The 14,295-nt window shown below is 46.5% G+C and overlaps 1 protein-coding gene across 6 annotated transcripts in view; it reads right to left on the reverse strand.

Annotated features, from left to right (window-relative positions):
* Nucleotides 1–4,985: 4,985 nt before the first annotated feature.
* Nucleotides 4,986–14,295, reverse strand: part of CDH22 (cadherin 22) — a 150,589-nt gene continuing 141,279 nt past the window's right edge. For 4 of the 6 annotated variants that reach the window (XM_072632381.1, XM_072632382.1, XM_072632383.1 and 1 more), the window contains 4 exons: nucleotides 13,176–13,297; nucleotides 12,441–12,558; nucleotides 7,454–7,705; nucleotides 4,986–5,849 (listed from right to left, as the gene is read on the reverse strand). In XM_072632381.1, the coding sequence (XP_072488482.1) occupies nucleotides 5,290–5,849; nucleotides 7,454–7,705; nucleotides 12,441–12,558; nucleotides 13,176–13,297 (1,052 nt within the window). In that variant the 3' untranslated portion in view covers nucleotides 4,986–5,289. The remainder of the gene's footprint in view (nucleotides 5,850–7,453; nucleotides 7,706–12,440; nucleotides 12,559–13,175; nucleotides 13,298–14,295) is intronic. The other 2 variants (XM_072632386.1, XM_072632385.1) reach the window with 2 other exon arrangements.

The following is a 14,295-nucleotide window of genomic DNA, read 5'->3' on the forward strand; positions in this document are numbered from 1 at the left end:
GGGCACCAATACATGTATGTTGGATAAATGAATGAGCAAAGTGAGCTCATATGGTTAGTCCATGAGCATTCCTATCAATAGGTAGATAGAACTTGAAAGAAAGGGGATGAGACAGGCCAAATGTGATGGAAGGGGAGGAGAAGGGAGGGAATAAGCATTTATATATTTCCCACTATGTGTCAGGTACAGAGCTAAGCACTTTTACAAATATTATTTCATTTCATCCTCACAACAACCCTGGGAAGTAGGTTTTACAGTTGGGAAAACTGAGGCAGACAACAGTTAAGTGATGTCTCATGGTCACATAGCTAGGAAGGATGTGAGTTTAGATTTGAATTCAGGGCTTTCTGACTCCAGGAGAGGTAAGATTCTGGGCTGATCTGTGACCAAATGGGCTTCCCAGTGAAAAGGGGGCTGGAGGAACCCCAAAGAGTCCTTCTTTCATAGTGGTGTACTTGGAACTCACCTAGGAACCATCAGTGCCTGTGAGGATATCTGCCCCTGGAAGAGATGGATATAAGCCAAGTCTCACTCAGAGGGTGGGGATGGGGCACAAACTCAAAGCACAGGAAGTAGAGACTAATTTCCAATCTGTTTCTACTGCTAGGACCTATGGGGAGGTCTAATAAACTCTCTTGCCTCTGGAGCTAGGGTCCCTTTCAGGCCCTTGTTGAAATCCTACCTGTCCTTCAAGGCTCAGTTCAAAGTGCCCTTTGTCTGGGAAGCTTCTCTGATTCCCTTAGCTAAATGTTATCTCTCCATCCTCATGCTCCCATAGCACATCTTCCAGAACACAACCTCTCCATCAAGTCTTTATCATAGTTCCAGTTCTATGTGCCTTTTCTTTCTCACCAGGTGATGTTGCTGAGTCTTTATAATCACCTCCCACAGTACCTAGCAGGATCCTATGCTGCAAGTAGCACCAGTAAGTAGGTTGAATGAACACTAGACTTTTAGTCAGAGGACCTGGATTCTAGCAGTGGTTTTCCACACTTACTACCTCTATGACCTTGGACAAATCACTTCCCCACTCTGAGACTCTGTTTTCTCATCCATAAAATGGGGATAGTAACACAAAGCACTAGACCTAGCATTCAAATCCCACCGCAAACACTTCCCACTTGTGTGATCCTGGACAAAGCCCTCAGTTTCCTCATCTGTAAAATGGGCATGCTAGTGGTACCTACCCCACAGGGCCATAGTGAGGTTTAAATCAGTTAACATATGTAAAACACTTTACAAACTTGTAAATGTCATATAAATGTCAGTGAAATTATTATCACTACCTACTTCATAGAGTTGTGAGGACAATGCTGTAGAGATGTGAGTTATCATTACAGCAGGTACTTAACAAATGTAGTAGAGGTTGATTTGGGACCCAAACCTTCCTTGAATTGAATAGGAGCTAATGTCAATTAGGCATGGCAAAGTACTTGTCAAAACTTCAGGAAGGGAATGACCTTCTGGGGAACAAGGAACTTACAGGCTAACCCAGCTTTTCTCAAATGGAGCTAAGTGTTTAATTAAAGAGATAAAGGTAAGAACTTTGGTGGAATACACCCACTTTAAGAGCAGAGATCCTGAGGGGAGGGGGTGAAGGACAGTTCTAGGTTGGGTCTCTGAGAGTATTGGAACTTTGCTGAAGGGATAGATCTGGGGAGGCACCTCTGGAGCTGGGGATATACAAAGTAGTTGAAGGATGGTTGGGGGCCAGAAAGGATGCCGTAGAAGAGGTGGTTTGGGAACCTGACAAAGATAAGAGAGGAAATATGATCATTTAACTTCAAGTATTTGAAGCTTTATTAAGGGGGATGAGAGATTTTTGGTGTAGCGGGAGGGGGAAGGGAATGGGTATTTTATTAAGCATCTGCTCTGGGCCAGACACTGTGCTAAGCACTTTACAAACATTATCTAATTTGACCCTCACCACAATTCTAGGAGGTAGGTGCTATTATCATCCCCATTTTACAGAGGAAGAAACTGAAGCAGACAGTGGTTAAGTGACTTGCCCAGAGTCAGACAAATAATAAGTGTCTGAGGCCAGATTTAAACTCACATCTTCCTGACTCCAGGCTCCTTGACCTATTTACAGCACCACTAATGGATAAAGTAGATAAAGAACTGATTTGAAGTCAGGAAGACCAGGGTTTAAATCCTGCCTTAGATATATGCTCGTGCGTAAGTCACTTAACTTCTATATGCCTCAATTTTCTCATCTGTAAAATGGTAATAATAAAGAGTAACCACCTCATAGGAGTGTTGTGAAGATCAAATGAGGTGCCAAAATATGTAAACCATTGTGCAAACATTAAAGCCTATATACATATGAGCTGTTATTAATTGCTTTGGCCCCAGAGAGCAGAATGTTGAGCAATGGAGGCTCTGGGAAAGAGACAGACAGACTGGCAGAGACAGAGAGAGAGAGACAGAGACCAAGACATAGAGAGGAAAGTGTGGGAAGGAAAGAAGTTCCTCAAAATTAGAGCAGTCTAGAAAGAGAATAAGTATGTCATATGACAGTGAGTCCCCCATTATAGAGAGGCCTTCAAGCAGTGGTCTGATAACTACTTGTTAGCACTGATGCAAACAGTATTTCTACTCAAGGACTGATGAACTAAGGATCTTCCAAGCTTCTTCCACCTAGGACTCTAGGACTGTATAAATTCAGGGGTTCCTGCAGTGGGGATCCTATAGGCTAGAGTCAATGCTGTAGAGCCAAATTCCAGTTGTGGAAGAGTCAAAGGGTAATGGCAAATCTCCTTGTTCTGGAAGTCAGAGAAACTAGATTCAAATCTTGACTTTCTTGAATTCTCTATGTGACCTCAGGGAAGGCATTTTTCTCCTATAGGCTTTAGTTTCCTCTGCAAAATGCTGGTATTGAATTAAATGGTTTCTAGATTTCTTCCCAGCTCTGATATCACATTCTGTGTTTTAAGGTGAGGGTTCTTAACTTGGGGTTCATGACCTTTTAATTTTTTGTTAACTGTATTGATTGCCTTAAAGGAATCTTCTGGCCCTAACATTCTATGTTGTTCTAAAATCCCTGTCAGTTCTGATATTCTATTACTTGATCTTCAAATTTCTTCCCAGACTGTATCCACAGTACTAGACCAAACTTACAGCTAATTATTCCCTCCAGTCCAGGACAGGACCTTGACACCCATGGTGGTACCAGTCCTCATATCTCTCCTCTACAAAGGCAAGGACATCACATCTTTCTTTGGTCTCTCTCCCTCTCTCAGCAGGCGAGGGGTGGGCCGAGATGGTGCGGAGATCTTTGAGGGAGGGGGTAGCCAGGGCCCAGGGCACTAAGGTTAGATTCCCTCTTCCCTTTGCTGGAACCTCCCCTGCAGCCAACAGTCCTCCCTCTAAAGTTCCCTTGCAGTCAACCAGGACTAGGAGAGATGGATCAGTCCCTAGGGGCAGATAGATTAAAGATCTCCACCCTTCTTTCCTAGGCCCCCAGACAACCAGCCTTGGCGGCTCCATCCGTCTCTCTTGAATCACACCCTAGAGGCGCTAACAGCACCTGGCATTGTGGATCCTGGCCTCTCCCTGTGCCTGCGCAGCCCCAAAGGTAACTGTACCTTGGAGAGGGGGAGGGCAAGGTAAGGAAAGGAAGAAAAGCCCAGTATCCACCCCGAGCCCTACTAGGTGCCACTCCAGGTCAGGTTTTCCCCGCTTGTTTACGGAGCTCAGGAACTTTGCTTAGTGTCCAGGGACCCATGCATAGAGAAGCTCTGAGGGATCAAGTGATGGCTCAGAAGCCCCCATACCTTAACACCCAGGATGTCTTACTCACTCTGAGCTGCCTGTAACCAGATTTTGCCCACCCCCCAACTTCCCTTCCCTCAGCCCACATGGTTATGGTTGATTGCAATATTCACAGAATCCTGTCATTACCTAGCTCAAGAAGCTTCTGTGACTCCCTATTGTCTCTAGGATTTAAAAAAAAATCTATTTGGTGTTTTAAGACCACAACCGATCTTCAACCTTATCTTTCCAGACTTATTGAGTTTTGCCCATTTTCACCCACTCTTCCAGTCCAACATGTGATCTCCCTACAGGACATCTCCAAGCTCCGTTGAGTCGCTGTTCACTTCTGCCTCCTGGAATCCCGCTTCAGGGCTCAGCCCAAGTACCACCTCCCACTAGAGGCCTTTGTGATCCCCCCAGTTGTTAGTGTCCCCTTTTGTATTTATTCTGTTTACTAGCACATGTTATTTTCCTTCCAGTAGAATATAATTTTTTTGAAGTTGGAGGCTTTCATTTTTGCTTTGGTATCCCCCAGTGTCTGGCACATAGGTTAATAAACTCTTGTTGAATTGAATATGGGACACTGCATCTTAGTGGGTCGTTTGCTTGGAGCAGGGGACCTCAGGTTGGAAGGCGAAGAAGGGCGTTTCTCCTCTATACAGAGTAGTAATAATCCGCAGCTAGGAAAAGAACTCAAGGGTCTCTTGGCCCAGCCTCCCAGAATAGGAATCCTCTTTACACTATTCCTGGATGACAAGAAGTCATCTAGCCCTCTGCTTGAAGATCTCCGATGACAAGGGGCTCATTACCTACCGAAGCAGTCCACTCTACTTTCGGATATCTCACTGTTACAGAGTATTCCTAACATCTAGCAGAATTGTGTCTCTTCCACTCCAGCCCCCTACCCCCACCCTCACTATCTATAGATGTCTTCAGGGACCATGCTGAAACCTAATTAACTCTTCCACTTAATAGCCCTTCAAATAAGAAAGTCTCCCCATTTCCTCTTCCCTGCATCCTGCTCCCCTAAAGAGATAGGGAGATGCCAGAGACAAGGCCCCCACCTCTTCCCTTATGTCTGGCCCAGGTCCCACTTCCTTACGAATCACCCCTTTAATTCCTCAAGCCTCTAACGGTTAAAGTGTACCCCATATTCGAAATTCACTGACACTCTGAACGGCCCAGTCTGGAAAGCTCCAGGATCTCCCCTCCCTCTAGCCACTCCGGACTCTCAGTGCAGGACTTTTAATACAGATCGGATTGAAGAGACCACGGGACACGTGCTGTGAGCTCCCGGCGAACTCTGGGCACGAAGTTGAGGGTGATGAGGGATAGGACTGGGGAAGGGCCCCGGGTCTGTACCTTCCTCTTTCTGGTCCCCAGCCCCAGTCCCACCCCCAGACTCAAGGTTCTCCGAGTGAAGTTTGGCCAGACGGTGGGAACTGAGGTGAGCAGGTGGGGTGATGGGGGATGCTTTGGTCTTTCTGGGCTGCCTCAATTCCAGAGTCATGGAGCCCCGGGGGGAAGGGCGGGCTAGGATGCGTCAACCTCCTCGTCTGCCCTGTGCCCAGCATAGAGTGCGGCCAGCGGACGGAAACGTGGCCCCCAGCTGCTGAGATAAGAGAAGTCCTGCTCGGAGCTCGAGCGAGTGTGCACCGAGCTGAGCGAGGCTGCGGGAGAGTCCGCACCCTCGAACGCGTATGTCTGGAAAGCATCGTAAGGCGGCACGGACAAGTCCGCGTCCGCCAGAGCCACTTTCCTGCTGATGAAGTCCCTGAAGAGGGAGAAGTCCAGCTCGGGGCTAGGGGCCCCCTGTGGAAGCGGGAGGGAGGGGCGCTCCGACGGCAGGCCGGACTGGAGGCCCCCCCCGCCGCCCCCTCCTCCCGCACCCCCTCCCCCGCCGCCATCCCCGCCTTTGATCTCGCTAAAGTCGTACAGGCTTCGCAGCGCCGACATGTCGTAGGCCTCCGTGTCCTGCTCTCCACCGCCCTCGTCGTTGTACTTGATGACGTTGTCTCTCATGTCCTCGTCTTCCTCTGAGCTCAGGTGGTTTTTGTGGTAGCGCTTCAGCGTGAGGATGAGCAGGACCAGCACTAGCCATGGACAGGGAAGGACATAAGCAGCAGGGACAAGAAGAGTTGGGCCCCAGAGGAGGAAGGAAGGGAGGGTAAGGGATTGATTGGCCAAGAAAAAGGAAGAGATACCCGAGGTGAGGATGCCCCCCGAGGACAAACAAGGCAGGGAAAAAGCATCGGGGTTCGGGGAGGGAGTCATTGAAGAGCGAGTATAGTGGAGAACAAGCTTAAACAAGGGGAGGGGGACAGGGAGGAAATGGGAAAGGCAGGGACAGGACAGCGGACCAAGGGGAGGGCATGAGTGTGGGCAGTGTCAGGCAAGGGAGGAAAGAGAGAGATGAAACAGGCAGGTAAAAGATGGAAGGAAAAGCCAGCGGAATGAGGGTAACAAGGAGTGTGTTGGAAGGAAGAAGAAAAGAGAGACATCATTGGAAAGATGGCCCTACATATGAATGTCACTGCTCCTACCCCCATCCCCTCCGACTAATTTCCCTAGGATCCCGCTGCTCAGATCCCACAGAATGGCTGATATGGCAGGGGACCTACCGCACACCTCCAAAGGAGATGGCAGCTGGCCATCCCGCAATAGAACTAAGCAGCGGAGGCCCAAATGAGAGGTAGGGTATGAGTGGTCTGGAGACTTGGGGAGCCTCTGGAGGGGGAAGCCAGAGCAGATGGCTGCCAGCGCAGGCGAGTGAGGGCTGCAGATGTGACTGCTCCATCAGCTATTCCGCCCGTCACCTTTAGAGCCCTGATGGGCACTTTATTCGTTTGTGGGCAATTAGGCAGAAATTTGTTTGCACTGCGTTGGAAAATGAAACCGATGTAAAGTGCACCCAGTGGGAAAGGGGTTTCTGAGTTGAGGGCGGGGGAAAAGCTAAGCCTGGCCTTCCTATCTCGGGGCTCTTTAGGTTGTCTCCTTTTCCTCTGGAAGATGCAAGGTGAGGCAGGTGTCAACTTGCCCATAGGCCCTAAAACAGTAATGGATGAGGCATGACCATGGGAACACAGAGGAAGTTTCTTAGGAACTGAAGTCTGGACAATGTGAAGGAATACCCTGATAGAGTGAGTACTGTTAGGAGTTTGAGGAAAGGTGAAATTTTGTGGATTGGGAAGGGAGGCATCCTCATTCTTTTTTTATAACAGACCAAAGACTCTGAGACTCCAGAAATCTTCAATGACCTCATCTCAGAATTGGCAGGGGCGGGGCAAGCAAAAGATGGCTCCCTAAGACTTCTTTTACTCTCCTTTTATGCTTCAAGAGTTTAAAACTGCAGTAGGACTTGAGACATCTTGTATGTGTTCTAAATTCTAGAATCCCTCCCAACACTATCATCCCTATGTTCTAAGGTCCCTTCTACCTTTGACATTCTATGTTCTAATGTTCATTCCAGCTCCATTCCGGAATTCACAAAGGTCTCCTCCAATTCCACACAGTGATTTGATAGAGGAAGTAGGGGGGCTGGGTCTTGCAGAGGATATGATGAGCATGGACTTGTTTGCAGATTGGAGGCTGGGAAATGAACACTTCTGAACTATCCATACAAGCAATACTAAACAACACCATAGCAAGGGGGCAACCTGCCAGAGTGGGGAAAGGCTGGGGCTCACAGTTGACTCACCAATCAGGATGAGGATGCAGACCAGCAGAGCAATGAGGGCCCCTGGGCTCAGGGAGGCAGCCATCACGTAGGCTGTGGTGTTGCAGGATTGAATGGCACCGGCACTGTCACAGCCGCATATACGGATGGTGAGGGTTCCTGTGCTGCTAAGTGTGGGTGGCCCGCTGTCCACCACCAGTATAGGGAGAAAGAAGACATCCTGCTCCTGACGGTTGAAGCCCACATGTTGTGTGTGCACGGCTGCTGTGTTATCTAAGTAGAGGTAAGGGGGAAGGTGGGGAGGGGAATGACTTTGGGCCATTAGCCCAGCCTGGCTTCTGATTCTACCCACTAGTATACTCTTAGAATCTCTGCCCCTTCCCACATCCCAGTGATTTACGCCCTTCATCTTCCTTTGTAAGTCAATCCTTCCCCATCCCTCCATCACATTTATTGTTCCTCCCTGGCCTCCTGCCAGCTCCTTGCTGCAGAGGTACTCAGACTGGAAGTGATGGCCCCAGCTTCCTTAGAGGGGTGGGATGTGCCCAGGCTTTGAACCTTCCCTCCTTGCCCTTAGGAAACTCAGTCTCTGCTTCTCAGCTCTGCCCAATTCCTTCTAGGCTTTACTTTCCTCCTCCTCCATTCGAGGTGATTTCTCTAAACTGAATCAGTTCAGTGTCACAAAGTCCAAGACACAGGGGTATGAGAAATTCATCAAAAGGGGTGTAGCAAATATTTGATAAATAGCTATCTTGTCTTAGAAACACTGAATTGACCTGCAGTCAATTTAGTTACAAAACTTTTTGTGCTCTTAGAGAAGAAAAATTAATCTCATATGTTCATGTTTATGATAAGCTCTAGAATTTGTTTCATTTAATATTTAATGGGGGTAAGGAAAAATTTAGTGATTTGGGACAGGGACTAAAGGCTGAGAACCCTAGACAAAGGTTCTTTGCAGCACTCATGCCTTATTTTGACCTTAGCTTTTCAACCTTGTCTCTTGCCCCCCACCTCCATCCCAGGAAGCCTTCACTCCAGGCATGCTGGTCTATTCATGCCTAGGTCATTCCCACCTTTATGCTTTTTGTTCATATTGAGAGTATCAGCCCTCTTTTCTTGTGCTGAAATCAAGCCAGCCCTCCGTCTCCGCTGTCCCTCAATGGGCTAGGTTTATTTTTACCTTGACACATGCTCTCCACACACACTTAAAATAAAAAGGGCATCTCCCATTTCTGCCTACCTAAAATCTCCCATTCAAAGCCTCATTTGGCCTCTCCCCATGCCCCACCCATAGGCTTTCTCCCTTTGAGCGTCTATAACCCTGGCCATCTGTATTGCTCATAGGGGTTTTGTCACACATGGTCTGATAATGGGAATCTTCTCTCCCCAACTGAATCAAGAGCTCAGAAAGGACAGGGACCAAATTTTCTAATGTTTTTCTTTCTTTATATCTCTCACAGAGCCTGATGCCCACTCTGGCATGGGGCAGAGACACACAGGTTTCAATCAACACTTGTTGACTGGCTGACTATCCTCTGAGAAGGCAGACACTGATGTCAGCTAAGAATAATGTTTGTTGAGTTCAGCCTGGATGGTGAGTGGGCAAGACAGTGGAATAGCTGGAAGTAGGGTCCACTTCTGGGTTTGAGCCTCATTTCTTTAAGAAAGAGGAGGGAGGAGCCTGTGTAATGGGGAACTCAGGTGTAGGAGTGTGTGTGTGTGTGTGTGTGTGTGTGTGTGTGTGTGTGTGTGTGTGTGTGTGTAGGGGAAGAAATGGTCACTAATGAGTTGCTTTGTACTGACAGTTGTCTCCTGCTTCTCCTGGTATCTATCTCTTCCTATCAACCTCTAGCACCCCACCTGTACTGGGAAGTCCTCTCCAGAGCTGGGCCCTTAAGATCCATGATGGTAATTTTCCCTTTGCATGACCTTTTAAGGTTTACAAAGTCCTTTCTTCATGATGGCCCTGAGATGTAAGGAGTACAGACACACTTTCATTTTACAAAGAAGGAAATGGAGTCTCAGAGAATATAGTTACTTGGCCAGGGTTGCACAGCTAATATACATGGCAGAGCTGGAATTTGAACCCAGCTCTCCTGACTTAAGACCATCGAACTTTATACTGCATCAGGTAAGGAGGTCCGACCCTAGGGAGATAGTGGCCAGGGCTTCAGGCCCTTGCTACTCTTCTCCCTTTCCCCCTAGGAATGACCTGGTACTCTGAACCCCTAGAGTTAATATACCTGCCAGTGGTCCAGCCTAGGGAAGCCTCAGAGGGTTGGGGGTGCCCTTTTCACCACTGCAAAGAAAGGGTGAGGGAGGGGAGCCAGGGAGCCAGGGAGCGGCAGGCATCCATCTGGGCTGACATTCATCAGTGTCAGTCCCTGGCTGCAAAAGCAATATTTATAAATCACGTTTCCAAACTGGCTACAAATTTGTACAAAGAAACAGATGGGCCAGGGGTAGCAGTTTGTCACAGTGGATATTTATAAGAAGAAGGGGAGGGAAGGGGGGTGCTCAGGGACAGGGAGGGAGAAGAGGGCCTCCCACCCACTCCTCTAAACGAATTTTTCCTAGCACAGAGTGACTTGCCACCCACTAGCCCCCAAGCTCCACCAACCCACACAGATAAACAGTTACTGGAGGCAATGTACTTGGAGGGGGAAGACACTGGACTTGCAATCAGGACACTCTGGTTTATATCCTAGCTATGAGACTTATTGCTGTGTGACTTTGGACAAGTCACATTCTCTCTCTCTCTGGGCCTCAGTTTACTCAGCTGTAGAAAGTAAAGAAGCTCTATAAAAGCTGTAGAAAGAACATTGAACTTGGAGTCAGGAGAAGCTTGCATTGAAATCCTGCTTCCAATATTTACTACTTTCATGACCATGAGTAAGTAATTTTATCACTCTAAGCTTTGATTTCTACATCTGTAAAATGGGACTAGAACCTGCAGTGTGTACCTCAGGGAGCTGTTGTAAGGATCACATGAGGTAATGCAGGCTAAGTATACTTTATAAACCTCAAGGTGCTATACAAATGTCAGCCATTATCATTATTACTTGTACTAATCTCATAGGGTTATTGTGAGGAAAATGTTATATGGCTGTGAGTTATTACAGTTATCATTATTGGATTTATCCTGGGCTGCAGCCCCAGATGACTTGGGTATTCCCCAGCCCCCAGCCAAACAAATATGATTAGGAATGTTCTGATATAGAAGGCTAGTGGCCTCCCAAGGTCATTTCTGTTGCTTCCAGGTGTTGGAAAATTGGGAGAAAGGAAGAAAATATGGACCTGCAGGAGAGAGGGGGCCCTAGTCCTTCTGGAGAGAGAATAATCAGTCTGCAAATGCCATTGAAGGTCCCAGAAAATCAGCTGGGAGGGGTTCAGGGCTCTAACCCAAGATCTTCAAGGAATTCATTCTAGATATCCACTCAGATCATCCCAGGGTGGTCAATTTAGTGATTGAAGTATGTGGTTAATGGATTTGCTCTTCCATGGTGGTTGGCTTGCTTCTATTCCATGACTCCAGATTATCCCCACCTACCCCTGTCAGCTCACTTATAAATGCATGCCCTCAATCCTAAGGAAAACTAGTGAAAGTATGGATAGCTCAGTAAAACCCATCTCCACTAATAGAAAGGCAACTTGGCCTACTGATATCAGTAACACTATCTTTTCGTACATAAAAGATGTCATGTTTTTATCTTGAAGGAAAATGGGTATAGGAGTCTCTTAGCCTGGAAAAAAAGGTGCTTAAGAAATCACTTTCTCCTACATACTCCAATACCAGCAGAGGGACTAAGCTCTCTGATGTTGGGGGAGATTAGGATCTGGTGGGTTTGTTGTAAGTGTTAGCACTGGAAAGAACCTCAGAGCAGATCTGAATTGACCTCTACCTCAGAAGGAACTGCCCATCTCTCTGCTGGACCACGTGGTGGTCCAACGTCTGACAATTCACAAATCAATGCACTCCATCTTGGGAAAGCTCGTAGCTCTCTGCCTCTCGGCAGCTTCCACCCATCACTTCCAGTTTTGGTCTCTGGGGCCAAACAGAACAAGTCTACTTATTCCTGCAAATGAAGACCTCAGATATTTCAAGAGAACAATCATCTCTCCTAAGTTTTTTTCTACTCCAAGAAAACATTCCAAGTTTCTTTCAACAAACCTTCTGTGACAATTGGGGAATCCCACAGTCATCCTTGTGGCCTTCTTCTGGACAAACTACTCTTCCTAAATGATGATACCAGAAACTACATATATTATTCTGGGTGAGATCTGACTTTTGTAGAGAACAGGACTATCACTCCTTTCTTCTGGATACACTACACTTCTATTAATTCAATGAAGAGAAATGGCATTGCCACAATGTTGAATCATTGAGGATGCAGTGCATTGTGATCCCTGGCTCTTTTTCTTTCTTTTAAAATTTTTTTGCATTCTTTTAAAATTATTGGGGCAGCTAGGTGGCACAGTGGATAGAGCACCAGATCCTGAATTCAAATCCTACCTCAGATACTTCCTAGTTGTGTGGCCCTGGGCAAGTCACTTAAACCTGATTGTCTCCAAAAACAAAATAGATATCTTTTGTTTTTATATCCACTTCATTTCTGAATATATTCTTCTGTCCTCCTGTACTCAGTGAGTCATCCATTAAAGCAAAGAATTAAAAAGAGAAAGAAATTCTGTTCTTTCCCCTCATAAACTTTATAATGCATTCTTATTCTGCTTCAGTCAAGACACATCTGAAAAGTCATTCACATTCTGCTCTCACCTTTGATCCAGCTAGTCACCCAAACTCCTTACCCCTTTAAAGGTCCAGCTCAAATTCCACTTCTCAAGGAAGCTTTCCCTGACCATTCCAGTCCAATGGGACTGTGCACCAGTTGATGGACTGACTGGCATCAATATGGCTTCATTGGACTTTAAGTCCATTACCAAAGTTGGGAGAATGCCTACCTTGATCCTTCTATGGAAGGGGATAGAGGAAGTAGGTGGGGCTTACCTTTAATATCGAGCAGAGAAAAATGAGGGTTACTAACAGCCTCAGGCACCAGACGAAAGTAGAATCGGTGACCTCCCTGTGGTTCATCTCGGTCCACTACACTGATGGTTTGGATGAGCTAAAGGCAAAGAGAGGACAGGATCAGCCTCAGAGCCACTCACTGATAGCTAGGGAGAGGTAAAGTTGCCCAGGGTTGGTCCCTGGACAAAAGACCTTGGTGGTAGCATTTAAAGGGGAGATGGAGGGGCTGAAGCACACAGATGTTCCCATCCTGACCCCTATCTCAGCTAACCTTTCTGTTCTAGGGTAGGTGTAGTCCATGGAAAGAGCATGGGATTCATATACGATTCTTTAAAAATAAACTGCATATAACAAATTCATAATTCTATATACCACCCTCTTGTATGTTCTTTGTATATTGGAACATTTGTGTTTGTTGATTTTTAAGTTCATAATAAAAAAGAAAGTTTTATTTTTCAAAGGGAGGGGAGAGGATTGTGGGACTTGTAGTCATGAGGGCCTGACTTTGTGTTCTGCCTTCACCCCTAATTAACTCATTGACTCTGAGCACTTCACTTAAAGTTTCTCCCCATATCAGTTTTTTCATCTATAAAATGAGGATGATACCTACCCTAAGTACCACACAGAGTCTTAGAATGAGATAGACATGTGTGGCTAAGCTTTGTAAGAATAAAGCATGAGAGAAATGTCAGTTATTTCCATGGCAGTCATTACCTGGCCAGGCTTTGCATCCTCACATACAGCAGCCTCATAGGGGGTGGCCAGCTCTGGGGGGTTGTCGTTCACATCTAGGATCCGGATTCGAAGAGATGCTCTGGATACCTGTGAGTGATTGTCTGTAACCCAGAGAGGGAGGGGAATGAGAGACAGTGAGGGTACTTGAAAGGTGGTGCTCTCAAGTACAGCATGATTCTGTCCTTTTTCTCTGGATACAAGTCATGTCCTAGTGGCTGGGTTGACCACCAGGACTGGGGTGGGATGTAATCATGGGGGTAGAGAGAATGGGTACAGAGTCATGGGAGTTCCCATTCAGCTCAAGCTCCTCTTGAGCACATATCAGCAGGCTGGTATGGCAGCTTGACTAGAAATAAGGAAATCTGGGTCCTAGGGTCACACTGTTGCAGCTGTGTGTGATGTTGGACAATACAACTCATCTTTCTATGACCCACTTTCTGGGACTCACATCTTGAAGGAGTTGGTTATATGAACTGATTCGGAGTGAACAGGACCAAGAGAACAATTTAGACAATAACAAAAAGTGGAAAAACACTGAGAAACATCAAAACTGATCATTGAAGTGATCAATCTTCACTTCAGAAGACTGACCATAAAACACAGCTCTCTCCTTCCAGTAGAGGGGCAATGGACTAGAGGAGAGGAATGATACAAACATTTTCATATGTAGCCCAATAAGCATGTTTGTTTTGTATAACAAAGCTTCTTTATTACAAGGGAAGGCTCTTTAGGGGAGGATGCTATTGCGGGTAGTGGAAGTGAGATAATAAAGGTATTAATTAAATTTTTAAAAAGTAAAAGTATAGGAGTTTTCTGCGGAAGTTAAGCAGGGATCAGCTCAACACAAGTAAAAAGTCAGTAGAAATGAAAGCTATCTAAAAACAGAATGCACTTGGGTTGGGGAGGTGGACAGGCACCAGGATGTTGAGGCAAGGTAGGGAACTCTATCTTTGAAAGGGTTTCCAGCACAGGTGAGATGATCACATGCTAGGGATGCTATGAAGGAAATGTTGAGCTTCATGCTGGACTACCGAGGTCTTTCTGGAAGAAATCCAGGTCCAGCAACTTTAAAGGACCTATGTTGAAAAAATACTGTCCA

Source organism: Notamacropus eugenii, chromosome 1, assembly GCF_028372415.1.
Source record: "Notamacropus eugenii isolate mMacEug1 chromosome 1, mMacEug1.pri_v2, whole genome shotgun sequence".
In the NCBI taxonomy this organism is placed as follows: Eukaryota; Metazoa; Chordata; class Mammalia; order Diprotodontia; family Macropodidae; genus Notamacropus; species Notamacropus eugenii.